At 34.5% G+C, this 20400-nt stretch overlaps 1 protein-coding gene across 6 annotated transcripts in view; it reads right to left on the reverse strand.

Moving 5' to 3' along the window:
- The window catches only part of LOC126780782 (insulin-like growth factor 2 mRNA-binding protein 3), a 50302-nt gene continuing 29902 nt past the window's right edge, over window positions 1-20400 (reverse strand). For 3 of the 6 annotated variants that reach the window (XM_050505483.1, XM_050505482.1, XM_050505480.1), the window contains 6 exons: window positions 9189-9356; window positions 8128-8514; window positions 7746-7989; window positions 7259-7645; window positions 6888-7145; window positions 1-4375 (listed from right to left, as the gene is read on the reverse strand). In XM_050505483.1, the coding sequence (XP_050361440.1) occupies window positions 4280-4375; window positions 6888-7145; window positions 7259-7645; window positions 7746-7989; window positions 8128-8514; window positions 9189-9356 (1540 nt within the window). In that variant the 3' untranslated portion in view covers window positions 1-4279. Of the gene's footprint in view, window positions 4376-4840; window positions 4961-6887; window positions 7146-7258; window positions 7646-7745; window positions 7990-8127; window positions 8515-9188; window positions 9357-11677; window positions 11950-20400 lie in introns of those variants that run through there. The other 3 variants (XM_050505484.1, XR_007670537.1, XR_007670536.1) reach the window with 3 other exon arrangements.

Raw genomic sequence — 20400 nt, forward strand, 5'->3', positions numbered from 1 at the left:
TTAAAATTTTCATCAATTTTTATTACGTTAAGAAACCTAAATTTGACAATTTTCCATTATTGTTTAAAATAGCATTCTTATACTATATTGAATTTTTGTATTTTTTTTTAATTCAGTTCCCAAAAACATGCACAAAGATAATTATCATATTCATTTAGTAATATTGAGGTAGTTATTAGTTTCTGAACTTATACCAATTATAAATGGTTCTAAAAATAACAGTAAAAATTCAAAAGAAAATTTGGTTGAATATGTAAGAAACGTCCAGTACGAACAGATACTGAATAAAAAAAAATCAACCTTCCTAAAATGTACATTGGACCTTAAAATACTCAGACGAGAAGCAACAATAACAGCTCCCCAATACATGACCCTCGGGCTCTGCGCACGGGGCATTGCGCTCTCGGCGCCGAATGCCGTGTGCTCGACCGCGCTCTTTTTATAATATTAAACAAGTCAATCAATATTTAATCGTAATATTCCTTTTGCATAGGTACTATTTTAAGATACATTCATGCACATAAAATGAAATCGATAATTCAGTCGATCACACGCCAAATACACAAATAATTGATTACACACATGAGAAATGAATATTAAAATGTCTATAACAGTAGAACCATCAAACAAGAATGATAAAGTATATTTTACCAGCGAGAATGACATTTAGATGGCTGGACGTGGGCAACGCGGCGATGTAGTTCAGTCTCGGGCCGCGCGCCCGCGCCTGCCTCAACTTAACACTACTTCACAACGATACAATAATCAACTAAAACTATTAATTTCTGCTTCCTAACACAAATCATAATGTGCAACATTATGATACTCTTGCTTACAAATGGAAGGAATTAACGACATGCCTATATGTACACTCCTCCGGTCGCAGTCGAGTGGCCGTTTACAACGAATAAGATACTGCAAAATAAAATATAAACGGCCGACGCGCTCGCACATATTGTCCTACAGTATATCATGTTTTATATCTGTTTGTGGATTGTCGTTTATAATTAAATCATGTCAATCGAGCAGACAGTTTTTGCAATGAACTGATATTTTAAAAAACCAATTATTGGCCAGTCCCTGTTAAACCTGGTTCTAAACTGGCGCCTTTATCACCTAGACTATAAACAATCTAGTGTAATTACTAAGTATTAGAACTTTTTCTATAACGAGAATTGTTATTTTTAATAATACATTTCAATCGCATTATTAGCCACACAATTACAAAATATGCCCAGAGAGGTTGAGGAACTTTTAAAATTCTGTAATTGAGCAGCTAATAAGATCAAGAGACCATATCATGTAAACTTTGTTAATATTCAATAAAGTACACGCCTATAGTACAAAACATATTCCCAATATTAACAAACTGTTACATGATATGACGTATTTATACAAACAAACAGGAACAACTTAAGCTAAAGGCTTGTTTACAAAAAAAAGCCTGTTCAAGCAAAATGACAGTTCGTAAATCTTGGGCAAACATAACTTAGCAGAAATCTAGTTCCGCGCAGGTCTTAATTACCTATTGTTTAAAACTAAGACCGTAACTGCCCCGCGCACTCGCTAAAATGTCAGTAAATCATAATCATCGACAAACAAGTTTATATTGTATTTTTTTTCTATGTGATAACAATTAAGGAATGTTAAATAACACCTCAAGCGTTAAAATAAATTGTTAGAGATAGTGTTCTATCATTGTCAGATATGTATTTTAGAAGACATACTGTACGAGGTGTTATAAAAAAAAGCGTGAGCGCGGGGTTATATTTAGGGGCAAAATTTATATGCCATTAAAATTGTTTAAAAATCACAAATATATTATTTGCCAACAATGTTTTATTAGTTACTTTCACTATTCAAAAATACACAATGTTTTGAATAGGTGCCCCCATTATGTTTTTAGATTGTCATGATACGGCAAAAATATTATTGATTACCAGACTACCTACTGTCATCATATTCAAATTTTATTACGTCCTTAATGCCAATACTGTCAAAACCGTTAACATTAGTGATGTTCCGAATAAATAAATATAAAATAACTCCCAAAGTACATGAAGTAGTCAGGGAAGATTACAAAATACTTGGCATAAATAGGTCCATAATGTACGGTACGCAGAAAGGTACAGAAAATATTCGCACAGAACGGCTATTTATTTTTATTCGATGAAAGTATGTAGGTCCGTGTTAAAATCATTAAATCGTTCGGTAACAGTACATTCGGTGAAAATTGAATGCCAATAGCGAGATAGTTTTAAATAATATGTGGAAGTATCCAGGTGGGGTCGGCAAACGATGACTGCTTAGGCGCTCGGTTGTTCAGAGCGGCGGCGGAGCGGTGGGCCAATTTGAAATGAAAATTATTTTATGCACCTGGGAGCGAGCGCAAGTTTACGGCGCCGTATAATATAATTCATATATTCTAACCTCGAGAGCAGGGTTACAACGGATGTAATAATTAATAAACACACAAAGATAAGGTCTCAAATTTGACCTCCGCGGAAAGCAAAAAAAAAAACACTACTGGGGCTTGCGTAGCACATCCATTGTATTATCTTAAATATGCAATTTGATGACATCACATTATTGACTTAAGTTTTGATTTATTATATTGAAAGTATGCTTTCAGAATATTTATATCGCCGCTTACTTCAATATTTATTAACTATCTAAAATTTAATAAATTTTACTTTAAGATCGTCTATTACTAAAAAACCATTCATTATAAACTAATTTAATATTTTATCTAGACACTATCTGTCGATAAAAAAACACTAAACGAGTAACGAGTAATAACGCATTATTCTACGGGGGCAACTCGTTTATCTTAATCAGGTACCAACCCGACTCGAGCCTCATTACGTTTACTACGTTTTTGCACATAAGAGGCGAACGGACGTGTCGCGTCAAATTCTCCATTGCGGAGGAGAGCTCCGTTACAACCCTGCTCGAAAGAATTAAGATAATGGAAAAAGAATGTCAAAACATTCTTACATTTTTGCCAAAACTTCCATATATTATTATCACAATTATAAATATAAATATCTAAGCTTTTCATCAATTTTGATATCATTCACTTAATCTTAAACTTTCATAGTTAAATATCTCACTTGGCACAATTATAACGCAAATCGTACACTCGCATAAAACCGTATCGTCGCGTGGAACCGAACGACCGCTCCGCATCGCTCCGCACTAGCTGAGCTGGTGCGGCTCGGTGTGACGATCGCCATTGTCGCATCGATACAGGAAAACCGTTATAAAGCTAACAAAGACAAAATTACAAAGAAAACGATCAACAAATGTCACTTACAAATTAAAACTCGTACCTTTTAAACCTTACCGTCCAACGATGACTACTATATCAAAAATATTTATATCCATCGCAGGTGGAGTGCAGCGCCGCTGGTTGATTCGAGTAAATAGTCGACTAGTCAGTCTGTCGCATGGTCCGTCTTATGGTCAGTCAGTCAGTTGGTCAGCCCGTCCACAAGACGGCGGTCGGCCAAGCACCTTTTATCGGTTCGCGCGCACAATGAGTTACATTAGGATATCCTTACTTCATAGTTGCAAAGCTTTTGATTGTCGTTGAGCCTCATGAGTAAAGCGATGTCGTGTATCTCCATTCCAGATCAGAGTTCGCAACCCACACACCCTTTCGACTAAAATCAACAGTATATTGTAGTGCTTTAACAGATTAATCTATTATTTCATAACAAAACAAAATATGTATTACATCTCGTTTGTATAAAAATGGTGCTGTACTATAACCTATTGCTACTAACATGTGTATATGTATAGAGAACATAATCGTCAACTATTGCCTTCAGTGAAAACTCTTTACAATGCAGTATAATAACATGGTATGAAAACAATATAACAATTAAATATATTCCGGCTAATTAATATATATTCACAACTGTCACTATCGTTAAAAAAAAATAGTGTATATGAATAATATATATAATATACATAATATATATCCAATTACTCATCAACATTAATTCCGGGATAAAATTCGTCAATAGTATTTAATTATAATTCACTACGTTAATATAATTACTTCAACAACAACATTGGACACAGGCTGCCAACAAATCAAAGCGCTTGAGGCTGCGCATAGCAAGACTACAAAGGCAGAGCTAAACGGAGCTGGGCCTTTGGACTGGAATTCAGGGTGGGATCGGGGCTGAGGCGGAGCGGGGCAGGCGTTGCCGTGGCTGTGAAGTGGCGACGGAGAGGTGGCGGCGGGTGGTGGTGTCGGTGTGACCGGCGCCTACTGCTGGGCGGGCGGCGGCGGCGGTGCGGCGCGTCGGTGGCGGCCTGGGGCGCTCGCCTGCGCCACCATCGCACGAATGCGCCGTTGCGCTGACTGCAAGCAGCAACGCGACACATCACTACATTGTCACAGAATCAGATTTCATCGCGACAAACCTTCGTTAACGAACGATGTACTAAAACTCGCGGCGCCTTATAATAAAGTACTGTTAAAATAAGTATATGTTAATCGCATAGCAGAATAAATATGTAGCTAACAAAAACCTTTAACTCATAAATTAACCTTACACTTAATAACATAACTACTTTTCATACAACCTCTCATCCACATACAACTTCTCGCACAACCTCTGACAATTTTTGCGACCCTTTTATATTTCGTATGTAATGTACATGTAGTTACAACGTCCATGCAAACAATAATATATAGCAGCTTATGAGTAACATTGTTTTATAATAAAAATACAAAGATTATTTGTTTAAACATTTATTTAAATAAACACATCGCAGTAATTGATACATTCGCTTGATGTTTATATAAATGGAAGGAGAAACTCACCTATGGAAAAGATGAAAACGTTAAAAGTGCCTCCATGACGGCCGTCAAGTGGCATTTCATTGTGACATCACCCACTGTGCGCACGTCGTCACAGGGCTCTCATCCCGCTTCGGGCGACTGCTACAACATTTAAACATTTATTATGCCGCAGTGAGTCGCCAATAACTTCAACCATTTCGCATCGCGCCAGCTATTAAAATTGAGTACTTATCTTATAGCGGCAGACGACTCCCAGGCAACCCGCAACCTCGACACTAGACTTGTAACTACATGTACTCTTTGCTAAATCGCGATTGTTATCTTTCATACGTAGCATGTATTCTTCCTCTTACATACACATTTAAAATTCAGTCAATCTCTCAAATCTCAATCAAAAACCAAATAGTCACACATTTACGAAAGAATACAATAATTACACACACTACAAATTGAAGATGCAATCCTTAATAACGCAACACATTCAACGTTAAGCTGCATACATGTTTTAAAAATAATAAATATCAATATAAAATAATTACAAGTTTAAAGGTTTTAAAAACATATTATATTATTTAAATACTTTTAAAAAGTTGTAATTTTAATACGGGTTTAAAAGCTGTTTTTATATTTCTTTTAAAATTGAATTACAAAAACAGTTCAACAGTAGATAGTTTATATGTTAATTGTTCTAAACAAATGCAGAGTAAATTTTTCAGTATACGTTTTTTTTACCTATTATTTTGTATTATAAGAAAGTTATCTTCAAGAAAGGAGAGCATTTTGACCATTTACTTGATTGTAGCTCATAATGTTTATCTATAGGCTGGTGCTATTGTGTTTTTTACATTTTAAATTAATGTACGTGACTTTATAGGGGCAACATTTGTTTAAGTATATTAATTTATTTTATGCTATGAGTCTGCAACCAGTTTTTATAATTTAGTTACACATATTTTTCATTTTAATTTCTGCATCATTGGTTTAAAGGACAATTTTAACTACTGATAATTAAGTGATAAACCAAGGCCGCTTACATGGGGTGGTAGAAGTCACTAAGTAGTTAGTACACATTGTACATTTCTAAAATTACAAAAACTTTTTGAAATTGACCCATAAGTTAATATTTTTGTATATTTTATGATTATCAGCTTGTATAACTTTAACCCAAAATTACGCAAATAAATAGTCATTAATGTTTTATCACTAAGTAATATTTTAAGGATAGTATAGTAAGTAAAATTGTGGTGCATTGTATATCTTGTAAAAGTACTGACACATTACTGACACACCTTACTTATAAACGTTATTTAGAGAGTGATTAGTTAAAAAATGCAGTGTCTTCTTTTTTCGAATGTCACTTGAGTTTTTAACTTTCGGTAAGCAATATTTATTAAAAAGGTCGCTTATATTAATATCATATAGAATGTAGTCAGTTTTATCTTCGCTTAGCATATAAATTATTTAATTAGTCGTAATTAATTTAAAACTATGACAAAGTGTCAGAACAATATTCTCAAGTAAATTGTATGGTTTATTTAAATGTTTTATATAAGCATATAGTTCGCATTGTTCGCGTTCAAAGATAAATTATTTATTTAAACAAAATTGTAATTAAAACTCTTAAGGTAAAGAGATTAATTACACGAGTCGCGAAACCAAATAATCTAAAAACACACGACGTAGTTCAATTTTAATCGGTAAACTAACGATCGGATAAATGATTTAGGAAAGAATAAAGGACAAACATACAAACAACAATTTACATATGATATATGTGAAGATTTTTTATTTTTGCAATGGCTGTTTTTATGTTTAAACGAATACCTGTAAAAATTGCTATTGCTTTTTTCCATATCAAATAAGTAATGCAAAATTTATGACCAATATTGAGACAATACCGTACCGTCGACTTCACCGTTGATAGCTAATCTATTCCTAAATAGATATAATCCTAGCCACAAATTGAAATGATGGGCCAGTTGTCAGTTACTCCGTTTAAAATAATTAATGTACATATTTGTAGAATACAGGCTATTAATTTCATAAAAAATATTTTGTCATCACCAACCTGGACGCTGTAGAAAGGTCCAACGATGTGCACGGTGGTCTCATGATCATGAGCGGCGGCAGCCGGCGGCTGAGGTTGCTCGGGCAACTTTATCAACGAGCCAGTAACGCGCTGGAGCTCACGGACGTTCTGTCCTCCCTTGCCTATGATACGCCCAACTTGCGATGAAGCCACCACGATCTCAACAGTCAGCCGCACGTCTTCTGACCCCGACATGAATCCTTCCTCCCGCATTTTTTCAAAGATCAGATATTGTGCCTGTAATTATAAACCATAAAATTAAGATACTACTACGTCCATGATCCACATTTATAATATTCATTGTCATTTTAATATTTGATCATCATCAATCATTTTGATTAACAATTTACCTTCCATTGCGCTTCCGGGCTACCTACGATGGTAACTTTGCGCTCTTGTTGCGCAGCTGCAGGACCGACTGCGCCCGCGCTGGTGCCGCCCTCTGCGCCCTTTTCCTGCTCGAGAGGCGCTATTTTCACAGAAGCATTGCTGAATCGAATAATGTTCCGAATATGCGATCCCTTAGTGCCGATGATAGCACCCACTGCGTTGTTAGGGATGTACAAATAAGTGGTCTCTTGCGAGTCGCCAGCGCCCTGTTGCGCGCCACCTTGGCCGGCCAGCGGCGCATAAATGGGCGGTGGGAAGGGCGGCGGTGCACCGCAAAATCCGCGGCCAGTCGACATCATAGCCATCGGGTGCAGACCCGGGAACATTATACTCTGCGGTGCCAGCACCTGCTCAGTAAAGGAAACACCCGTTTTTAAATTATTCGATTTATCGTTACTTCTTATTTTTTACACCGCTTAGAAAGTGTTAGTTTATTATTATACTTGCCTGCAGATCATTTTCATAACTTTGACGCAGTTTTGCTGATATTTGTGACTCTGCTTTAGCCATATTTTCAATAGTCCCCTTTACAGTGATGATTCGCTCCAAATTGAAGCTGTTTATATCATTTATTGAAGATACAGTGATCTTGGTGTCAGTTTCTTGCATTATTCTTTTAATGGTATTTCCACCCTTTCCAATGATGCGCCCGATCAAATTATTGTGTGCAAGAATTTTAAGACATATTTCCCTGTAAAATGGAAAAAAGACTTACTGTATTTCATTGTGATTAAAATGGTAAAGAACTTACAAAAATATAATTAAAACAGCCTTATTATATAGAACTAGTACGACTAGAGTAACAAAATAAAATAAATGAATAAATTACCCTTTGTTTGTATTATTTGCTTCTTGCTGCATCACCTCCAATATTCGTTTGCAAGCATTAGTGCAATTGTCTGGGTTGCCATAAATGGTTATGGCCTTCTCCAGGGAGCCAACGTTATCTTTGCGGTGGACATCGACACGAGCACGACTTTGCTGAGTGATGAGACGAATAGTGCTGCCCTGACGGCCGATGATAGCACCAACCATATCACTTTGGACAAGCAAGCGCAACGGAAAGTCCGTAGGGCGCGCGCCAGTGCCAGGTGCGCCGCCGCCGCCGCGGCCACCACCCGGTCGCCCACGCCGGCCGCCTCGCGCCATCCCATCCGCCGCCTCCACCTTCATACGACTCCCCTCCACCTCGCACCCGTTTAGTCCGTTGATGGCTCTGTCAAATACAAATCATCTCTATTTATAACATATATATATCATACTTATTTTATGGAAATATTCAACAAGAGAAATTTTATATTACTTTTGTAATAATCCGTCTTCTTTGTAGAAGTAGAACTTACATAAAATAACTAAAATAACAAACGATATATAACATATTTATGTAAATATACAATAAATATATGTAACTTTTTTTAAATTTAACTAATTTAGAAAAATAAAATAATGATCATGTATTAAGAAAACAAAAGTACAAATGAAACTATTTCCTTAATTCAGAAATTAGTAATCTTTCGTTTACATTAAAATTCCTTAGTATATATATAAATACACAAAAACACACCCACGCACGCATTTCAAAGTTAAATGACCACATGCAAAATAAAATACGATAAGATAGAAAAGTGTTGTCCATTATGAATATATAACAGAATGTTTAATTTATAAACCACACCCCATGCAAATTTTAAATAGATTTCCTGAAAACCAGAACTATAAGAAAAAGCAATAGATTTGCGATAGTAAGAAAAGAGAAGGCAAGAAAAGAGACATCACAAATCATGCATCAATGCCTCGAGTGCACAGTACCTAGAGAAGCGAGAGACACCAAGCAGCCGAAAGAGTGACAAGGCCCAAAAGATGTCTTCAAACTTTATGGACTATACTCACTGCTGCGCTTGCTCCGGGGTCTCGAATGTGATGTACACCGCTTGGGTGTTGGCATCGCGTGAGTTCGCTTTGTCGCAATGTTGCACGTTGCCATACTGTGAGAGCAGGGGCTCGATGGTGTCGAAGCGAGCATGCAGGGGGAGCCCACTGATGAGAATCCTTGATCGGCTGTGAGAAGCGACATAACCTATCACTTATTATTACAAAACATCGTCATCAAGAAACCTAATGAATAATCTTATTCTATAGGAACGTTTCATGGCATACACCGGTAAGACATAAAACCAAAAACAGCTCATTGATTCAGTGTAGATTAATTTATTAAAATTGAGGCATTTATTATCGTCATGGCGGCGGCAGGCGGCTAGCGACCCTCAATACAAAATGGCGGAGCGGAGATGACATCATCGGCAGCGCACTACTCCGCCCCCTCCCACGCCAATTGCGCTCGCTGCCATTCACAAGTGTGTTTGGTTGTGGTTCCATTGCACTCTCGCGTTCAGCGAGTGACCCCTGATAGTGCATTTACTTAGTTAACCACTACTCACGGAGCGACTTACACATGCGTAAAGCCTTTATTAGGAATACTATCTCTAAATACAAATAAATTGTAAAGTTGCTATAATTCTTTTGTTCTATAACAACAGATAACTGAATTTTAGTAAATAACAAAACTTGTTAAGTTCAATATGTTACATATTAAAAATTAACAAAATATTAATTTCGTGTGAATCAAAACTAAAACCATATGCATCATTATAACATTACTTTAAAATAAATAAGTGAATAAATAAATGTGTTATTCATGCATGTAAAAATATAAATAATGCAAGTATTATGTACGTATACGCCCATTTTTATTTAAAGGGACAACAGGAGTATAGCTGGTAAAATTAAAGGGTCGACACGTGAATGTTTTCACTGTTTAGTGACGCTAGTGGGGTTGAACAACTCGTTTATTTCTGTTATGAATTATATTTGTAAAGAGGAAGCAATAAACCAATACCATATAAATGTTTACTGTACTATTACTCTATGATTAGTATCAATATTATAGTTTCATTTCAAGTTTTATTTACTATCATAAAATTATTTGTAATTTTATCATTAGCATAAAATCGGAATTACATATAATATGCAACAAGTCGTCAGTAAACTACTAGCAGGAACTTCTTGCATTAATATATATATATATATATATATATAATTTGTAGAAAGATTTGCATCTAATATAACGCTAATACTTAATTACTTATAATATAATAAGTCCCTTTATTACGCTAAGTGTTCATTTAAATCATAGTAAGTTTGAAATCAATATATTAACAGGAATTTAAATGCCTTACAATCGTCAACCGAGATTTGAGGTACACAAATTGCCGACCACAACAGTATGGAAAAATTAATAAATCACGAATTTACTATAATAATTTGAATGTTTATTATGGCTTTTTTATATCTAGTGTATATGACTCAATAAAAATGAAAACAGTTACAACCAGTTAGTGTACGATAGACTCCAAAAAAACGAGATTAATTAAATTATAGTTCAAAAATATATAAGTATATATATAATATTATAAGTTCAAAAGAATAAAGTACAGGTAGAACACAAAAATGTGTAAAATTTCTAGCAATACCGGACGGACGCCTATTTTAAACTAGTGATAGCGCGTGATTCCTTTATAATTATTCCTTTACCTTATTACCTATACCTTTTAAGTTCGATCTATGAGGAATCAGATAACAAAAGAATACAAGGTATTAAGCTAAACCTGAATTATAAAAAAATATGTATAAATATATAGAATTCTAAGAATGCGGAAATGCGGTATTCTATCTTAGTTCTTATGTTTTTCATTTTTAGAAAAGAAACAATTTAGTTGCAAAGACTGACAGCCCACAAATTAGCTATGTATTAACAATAATTTTTCAACTCAATATCAAAGGAACAATATAGTTAGGAATTTGTGTCTAATATGATTACGTTATATTTAATATAAGTAACAAGTTAAACTATATACCAAATATTGTTGTTGCAATGAATAGGTCAAATACTACATGAAAACCGGTTTTATGTTAGTAAACAGAAATCAACAAAGAAATGAAAGTAACTGAAAGGAATTTCCTTAGAATGACTATGGGGGCGTACATTATTTTATTGGAATAATTTGTCACTCGTCATCCAACGATATATGTTTTATCAGCGTGTGCTTGGCTCTCGGAATGGTGACTCATGCCGCGCCGCCGCCGGCGCCGCCATTTTACTTTTAACTTTACGCACCACGTGCTCAAGTGCAATTCATTTTGTTCAAGAACTACTCCCAACCCAAGGTATCAACCAAGTGAACGGTAAATATACAAACTAGTTTCATACGACCCAGTATTAAAAACTTCGGAAAAAATATCACACAACAGGGTGTGAGGAAGTAGTAAAGAAGTGTCATTTAGCCGCTCGGATAGACATGTAGCGTCTTCGATAGGCATACCTGCGGTATTTCGCCATTGTGTCCATAAGTAGACTGCGTAACTGGCGCAGCTCAGAAGACTTGATTACACAGGCGCCGAAGCTTTATAAGTAGTGGGTATAAGAGACTGCAACGGGACTAATGTACTGCTCGAAGAAGTAACAAAAACAAGAAATGGGTTGGAAACTGCCGGAACTGTGTGCGAAAATGAAACTGGGATGAGGGGGGCAAAGCGGGGACGCGCTAAAAAGTGGCACCAGCGCGAGCGTCGCCGAATGACTGAACGCACAGAGCGGTGCGGAGCGCGGCGGGCGCGGCGGGCTCAGCGGCGGCTGGGGTGCGGGCGCGGGCCCCGTCACAACGGCCATGCAATGCAAAACAGCGACCGCCACTGCCCCGCCGCCCGCGCTTCTCCCGCCGCCTACCTGATAAAAACTAACAATCCATTCACCCCACTCACTAATTACTCTACTCTGCAACTTTCAAGGACAAAATAATCGTACCGACATTGCAGATAATTTGACCGCAATGCTATGCGAATCAACAGAAAAGATTATTTTCCATAATTTATCCTAGCCCTTACAAGAAATAGCCAAATAAAGAAAGCCAGAACAAACTGTTGGTCTTTTTTAATTGTTTTAACGCACTAGCGTTATCTCGTGTTAATCATTATTATGATAACGACTTCAGAGGTGATACAAAAAATAACTAGTATCGGTAATTTACTATCTATATGTATAAAATATGTAATACACTAAGGTGTTATTCTATATGCATCAAGAATTCAAGCGAAATTCAGTAGCCATATTCTTTCAAATTACTAAGGGTTGAAGGATTTAATGAACTCCTCTTACCTATATACTTCTCACTGACTACTAAAGTCTATTATATATATCAATCAGGTATTTAATTTAATTTACAATAAGGTTTCTCGACGGGACACCCCAAAACTTTTTATTGCCCCCGATTCTTCTTTATTTTTTTGATAATAAAACAGAAATGATGTATGTAAAGTAGGAATATTCAATACTACTATAAAATACTATAAAACTTCATGTTAAAAGGGAAGACGTCGCTTAAAAATCAATAGAGGAGGTAAATTAATATAATTTTTGGTGTTTTAACTTTCTTAAAACCAAACAAACCATTTAGAAAAACTTAACTATTTGCTGTAATAATTTGGACTGACCTGAATTTACCCATTGCAAAACATGATCAAATTTTGCTTTATACCTCTTGAAATATTCACATACGGTCGAATACAGTTAAAAAAAAAATGAATGATGTATTTAACATCAAAAATATACCGAGGCAAATAGTACTCTCGTGGAGATTATAAAGCGAAAGACATACTAATGAACCGAAAGACTCAAAAACACTCATCAACTCCTAACTATTAGAATAAATACCACAATAACACAACTTTAAAATAAGCTTTCCGAAGCTTGACGGTAGTGTTTTTCTCGCGGCTTACGAAAGTCGTTGAAACATAATCTGTACTCTAAAATACACCCCCCCCCCCCTACAGCGTTGGCTAGTCTGTCAAATCAGAATCAGTCAGAAAGAAACAACTATTTTAGAAATATCTTCGAACACAATTTTTAAAATTAATAATATTCAGTTTAGTACCTTGAGTTTGTTTTTTGTATTTTTTATAATATCCTTGTCCAAATTTGAGAAGTTACCGGCTAAATTAAAAGACTTTCGTGGTAGTGGTTTGCAAAGTAAGTCAAAGAAAACGTTTCTTACGAACGCTGCCTTAACGATGAGACATATATAATTGAGTTTTAGAGAAAAGTTGTAGAAAAAGTTAAAATGCCTACAAAAATTAAGTCACAAAAAGTAGTTTTTTATAATAAAAAAATAATTTAAATCGTTAGGTCACGTCCATTAGTCATATTATCAACAATTATGAGTTAATATCAAAATAAGTTAACCCTAACGTCTCAAGTGTTTAAAACGAAAGACTTTTCCCTTTTACTGCATATAGTTTGGACCAATGGTTAAAGATACTACGACATGGGTATGGAACCGCAACCGTGTCGTAATCTATTGAGTGTTATTTCTATTAGACGGTTTTTTTCATATACAACACGTCAATCTATTTAAAAATAAATTGCTTTATTACCAAGGAAATTTTAATTAGATAAAGACAAGAGACAATTTAATTTATGTGACCGAACATAAATTCGATCACAAGTAAAAATGTTTACCGCCCAACGAAGTGGGCATGGGTCAGCTGTTTTCATATAATAATAGAAATGACTACTTACTGTACATAGAGGCTAAATTAAAGTTAATTGTAAAATTTGTATAAAAAAATATGAACACTATTAATGATGAATAACGTCCAAATACATGCCTGTAATTTATCAGGAACCCCTTTTAACATTCAGGTAATATAAACCAACTGTCGTTAATAGTACATTAATATTCTTACGATTGTGTAAAAATAAGATTATAAAAATAACAGATGTTGCATGACCTCGCAAGTAACTGCCGTGCATACGATACGGAGTCCGTAAGTGTATATATATATAAAACACTGTCCCGCGTGAAACTCGCGAAATGTGTAAGAAACAACTTTTTTCATTAAAACGTCTAGAATTTATCTCAAAAAAGAATTAACTGCAGCATCGTATAAAAATAAATAGCATATTACTCTTTTTTGTAGATAAATGATAATGATAATTCATAATAAAACTTCATATCTCACAATACAATAAAGGTTAAAACTGAGGTTAATTTAAGGTTATTGAACTTACTGTAAAAAAAAACCACTAGGTATAATAATGCATTATTTGGGTACAGATAATATAATATCGAAACTGATAAGTACTTTTTAACACGATTCCATTGACCCAATAAAATTAACATTTAATTAAGTTCAAATTATTAACATATATTCTTTTAAAGTAGATAACATATATCCCATTCATTAAACACAAAACAATTATTTTTACGATTTACCTTTTAAGTCAAGTAATATTAGGAGTTTTATAGTAACTAGTAATAAGTCGGCTACGATATTTTAACCTAAATAGTAGTAGTATTGCTTATCTTTTTACAAGAACTAATACCAATTAATGGCTACACGCTCACCGACATAACTAGCGTAATTTTAAAAGGCAAAAACAACAACATTAAATATTAATCGCATTCTGAAACGGAAAAGAAGTCTATCCTAAAGCGATATTACTTCCGATGCTTTATCGACGTAAATCCCATCAGTTACTGTCGATGGATATAAAAAGCCTACTGCAATCGGACAAGGGCCGGTTGCACGGCGAGGCACGTGCGCTCCCGTCGCCACCTGCCGATCGGCAGGTGCAACACCTCCGGTCCACGCCGGTTGTAAGTCATTCTTTTACATACATAATATGTAGAAATCAGCTTGGCATATAATATGCAAAAACAATAAAACGTAATATATTAAAACAAATAGGTACTTTTGAATCTAGATAAAGTCAGCAAGTGTAAATCTTTTATTTTAAAATTTATTGCGTATTATTTGTTCAGTCTATCTGTCTATTTTCCACAGGAATTATTTGAATGAAATATCGGAAAGTTAGTATTAAATTCGAATTTTGACTACATAATATTTATAAAAATATCGCCCCAGTTACGATATATGATCATCGAACTTCATCCCATCTTGGAATTATATCGTAATGTTGAGTTTGTATAATGTCAATCGGATTAAGTTGTAAATAAACGAATCACGTTTATTTTATTTGCTATTTATTATCTAGCATATTTTTTTAAAATTTAAACATTACAGATAAATCGCAGTCTCCTACTTACTGTTACATTGTTAATGAAAATGAAGCTATATTCAAATTAAAATAATACTTATTCTATAGCTACAAATATTGTTTTAATTAATATCAGTATTCTGAGACATTTCCCTCATTAATGCCTCACTTTATATTTAATCATGTTGTATATATATACATACATACATTATTTTGGAATCTATTGTGTTTGGTCGATTGCCATTAAAAGTAATGAGAGCTGCATGGAAGGTACTCGTTATATCATTACTTATTATATATTTTTATATATTATTAGTACATTCTAACGATGACGCTGAAGTAATGGTGACAATACGTCCTATTGTAGTTATGGCCACATTATAAAAAAAGCGGTACAAAAATTACCCTAATCATAAAAATATTGTACGCTTTTCATTGATATAATTTTAGGTGTATTCTATTATATTAGGACCTAACGAGTTATTTGTCTTGAACTTCAAATCTTTTAAGGCTACTGCTATAATTCCCTTCTTGTTGGCGAGCATTTCGCTCAGGACACCGATAGTGATTTAAAATTAAGGTCAATTACAAATCGATACTGTCAAGTAAGCACTAGCTATTTTACCACTGCGTTTTTGCGTAAAGCTAAGTTCTTATTTGAAAAAAAAGAGGTATAATTGCTATGCATGTTGTGGCTGATGGTCTAAAATGACACATGAGGCAGACAAAGGGTTATCATGGATGGTGATAGATTTATATAAATAAGTAAATGTGTCGCTTCTACATTGAATAAAGATTTTATGCTCTTTTTTGACTTTATGCTCCATGACAATGTTGTAAAGATGTAGAAAAAAAACTACTATGCCATTTACTATTTTCAAGTTGTACCCTACAAAAAAAAAAATTACAAAATTCTGTGCGCTGGCTATTTGGATTATTTTTTTTCCTAAATTTTCGATGGTTTCGGAAAATGAACTTCATAAAGTAAAATAAAACCACCTATTATTCAAACAAATAACAATAAACATTACAGAACAAGCAAATTTTTTTGGCTGATCAATAACAAGTTGTGTTAGAAAGCAGAAAATTTTATCGTTTTATTTCCAAGATATATGAGAAAAAACTTCAATCGCCTAATAGGCATGATGACAGTATTAAAGAATTAAAAAATAAAAGATTTTAGAGAAGAAACTTTTTTAAATGGATTCTTTTATAATGGATTTAGATGAATAAGATTTTTAATAAAACAAAAGTATAAAATTCTGCAATCGGCCATTTTATTTGAAACACAAATCAGAGCGAATGACGTCACGCATCAGTATCTATAACCCTTTCTCTTGAACAGTTGTTGTGTTTACGCGTTTCAAAAAAAATTTTGCATCATTTAATTAGTTGAGTCGTTGGTTATTCGGGGTTTTGTGAAGAAAATAAAACATCCAAGATCCGTCAATGATGGAACAAGGTTAAGGCAAATTCCTCTAATCTGCCCAGGATTGATTTGTTGATGTTAGAAGAGTTTTCTTTCATCAAATAAAGACTTTTGTTCATATGAATTTCGGAAAGTGAAAACTTCCTTGTAAATACATTTTTATTTATGTTTAGTGTTGTCATAGGTTTTTTTCTGTTAACTATGTAGTATTACTCGCAGATGAAAACCCTTATTGTTACCAGCAAGAATTTTTAAGACAATATTTCATTTGGCTCCACTAGTACTGAATTTACCTATTTACGAATACTTCTGTAAATCTAAATATATCATAAGTATATAATTAATCTTTATGAATCTCTGCCTCTATATATTTAAATGAAACGTCTAATCTCAGGTGATTATTTTAAGCTAATAAACACCCTGTCCATTGTCACCTTCTGCTTTCGTCTATTAATCTCAATCATCAATTTTGTTTATTTTTGATCCTCACGACTGTCATATGGGGATGATGCTATTAGCTAAGTGCAACTTAAACGCGAAGGGAAAATTTGCACTGTGAAATGCAAAGGGAAAATTTGCACTGTGAAATGCAAAATTAGCCCAGAACACAAAGTCCATGCCAAGTTGTATGCAGTCACATTGACAGTTGATGAAGATGAGGAAAAAGTAACATCCATTGAATGCCACGATTATGTTGCTGCTCAAGGAGGCTGCAAGCATGCTATAGCACTCCTTATGTGGGTCCATCGCAGAAGCGAAGAACCATCTTGCGTTAAGCCACTTATTTCTCACAATTTTCTTGCTTGGAACATACACAAATAATTTGTTAGATGTTGATATTGATGTACACTGGCCGCCAAAAAAATCGACCCACCCGTATTTTTTTACTTACAAAGTTGTTATCTTAACTATGCGACGACCTAGGTGGATTGTTTTACTTATGGGACATACATTTAACATTTTATATATTGATATTGATTTGGAGGAGTTGTAAGTGTTATTGAGGATATTTGGAATATTTTTAAAGTATTGATAAGAAAACGTTACTTTGTGCACAAAGTGCATGGTTAGTTTATTTCCAGTTCTTAACGCGGAGTCATCTCGGTTCGATGTTTATTATTGATTAAGTGTATGAAACTTTGTTGAAACAATAATTTTAATAAGTTTAAACATAAAAAATGGATACTACTGAAGCAGAAGCTGCTCAAGTCGTAGCTCTTATTCATGAGGGGTTAAGTCAGCGAAATGTGGCTAGAACACTAAAATTAAGTCGTTCAGCGGTGCGAAGAGTGTACAAACGCTACTTGGAGACTGGGGAGTATCGCCGGAGACCAGGATCTGGCAGGGGGCGTGTCACGAACCCGACCGATGACCGTTTTATTGGTTTGACGTCTTTAAGAAACCGACATCTTTCGGCTGTTGACGTTCAAGGTAGACTCCGAGAAAGTCGTGGAGTGTCTGTGAGTGAAAATACTGTAATAAGAAGACTTCGAGAGCAAAACTTAACCCCTCACAAGCCAGCAACAGGACCAAAACTCACAGCATCCCATCGACAAGCAAGACTACAATTTGCTAGGCAGCACGTCGATTGGACACTGGACCAATGGGAGACAGTATTGTTCAGTAATGAAAGCCGAATGTCTCTAGTAGGCTCTGTTGGGCGACGTAACGTCATGCGAAGGCCAGGAGAACGCTACTCTCAGTGTTGCATTCGAGAAACAGTCCGATTTGGTGGAGGCTCTACAATGTTTTGGGGAGGTATTTCTTTGACGGGACGCACAGAGCTGGTTTTTTTCCGTAATCGTGCTGTTAATGCTGAAACTTACATAACGGACATTCTTTTCAGATTTTTCAGACACAACAAGTTTATACATACAACGTTTACTACTGTCGTTTACTGTGGCGTGACGTCACGTGTAGGCGCCATTACACCTGCGGGTGTTTTCGAGCGAAATTCAAAATAGGTAAATGAAAATACAATTATTTGCGTAACAAGTTAGTTTATTACTAAAATATTATTATTTTCAGTAATAATAGAAGTGTACCTACATTATAGAAGGTTATTTCAAAATCAGTCATCATGCCTATTAACGATTTTTCCGACGGACGATGTTCTTTTTCGGTATCCATTAAAAAAACCTAAACATTCGGTTCAGAGTTGAAATTGAATTCGATTAGTAATTCTATATTTACAAAATTAAATAATGATACAAACACCAACGCATTTTATTAGATACTTAATCGTGTGCATAATTTATTTAATTTTTTTCAAACGGTTAATTGAATAGATCTTATATCTGTCGGTTGGAGCCTTAAAGTAATAACAAGTCAATATACATATGCTAAAATAAGTAATCTTAAAAAACCAAACGATAAGGTTATGTTGGTTGACTTAACTGCTCTTAACACATTATCTTTTATAATGTATTTTTTTTGTATATTTTATTATAAGATATGGTACTACCGTTTAGTACAAGTAATAAAATTAATAACGAATATAGTAACTAGCTGCCAATCTCTACTTCGTACGGGTAAAATAAGGATTTTATCCCGAGATATTAACTAAAAATATATAAACAAGTCGTAAGCGTCGTACAACGCGCACCGTGTTTTTTAGGAGTTTATTTAAATATATCGTAATATTTTTAAAATTACTGGTTTAAAATGTTATAGAAAAGGAAATATTTTTTACGTTTTACGTTTAAAATTAATATGCTATACTTTTTGATACGGATTAATACCTTATTGTAATTAAAGTTTACAATAATAATTGTGGTTATTGTTTCGTCTTTATTTTAAACATAAAAATAATATATCATAAAAGATATGTTGTAGCAGATTTTTATAGGTGTAGCAATAGTTTGTCTTGTCTATTTTGAGACTCATTAAGTAATTGATTTTAAAGCGATGACGACACACAAATAGGGGGTGCCGAAGGTGAATATGAAAGTAAAAATAGTATCCACGACGTGACTACTATTTTTTATACGTATTATATAAAAAAAAAATTATAACGTCCCTGTGACCCGTTACCATCCTAGAATCAATTACCAACCTTATAATACCCTTAACCTATTCCTAATTTCCTTGGTAAGCAGGAAGCAAGAGAGCAGTATATATACGTTTTCCTTCCCTTTCTCCTTTTTTTCATTTCCACCAACTCTCAAAACTTTTTTACTAGCACCATTTCAGACTTCTTCTTATACATTATACATATATTGTACATTCTTGTCATACAGCTCATTATACCCAGATTCCATCGTTCCTTATTTCGATCTATACTAATTTAATTGTTGGCATACTTGTACAAGGGATCCGTGGTAACAGAAAACTGAACAGACAACACTTATGTGCAACTAATTCTCCAATTTTTGTTACTATCTAATTAACTGTTTTGGGCCTATATGGTAACTCGTCATGTATATTCGACGTAAAAACGATGATTATTAGAAGGAAGATTCTAGCTAGTGGCTAGAAGTTTACGAATTCTCAAAGACGGTTACGAATTACTAACGCCAACTACGAATTTTTCAGTGGCTGCACAACGTTAGACTACATAT

The sequence above is a fragment of the Nymphalis io genome, chromosome Z (assembly GCF_905147045.1).
Source record: "Nymphalis io chromosome Z, ilAglIoxx1.1, whole genome shotgun sequence".
In the NCBI taxonomy this organism is placed as follows: domain Eukaryota; kingdom Metazoa; phylum Arthropoda; class Insecta; order Lepidoptera; family Nymphalidae; genus Nymphalis; species Nymphalis io.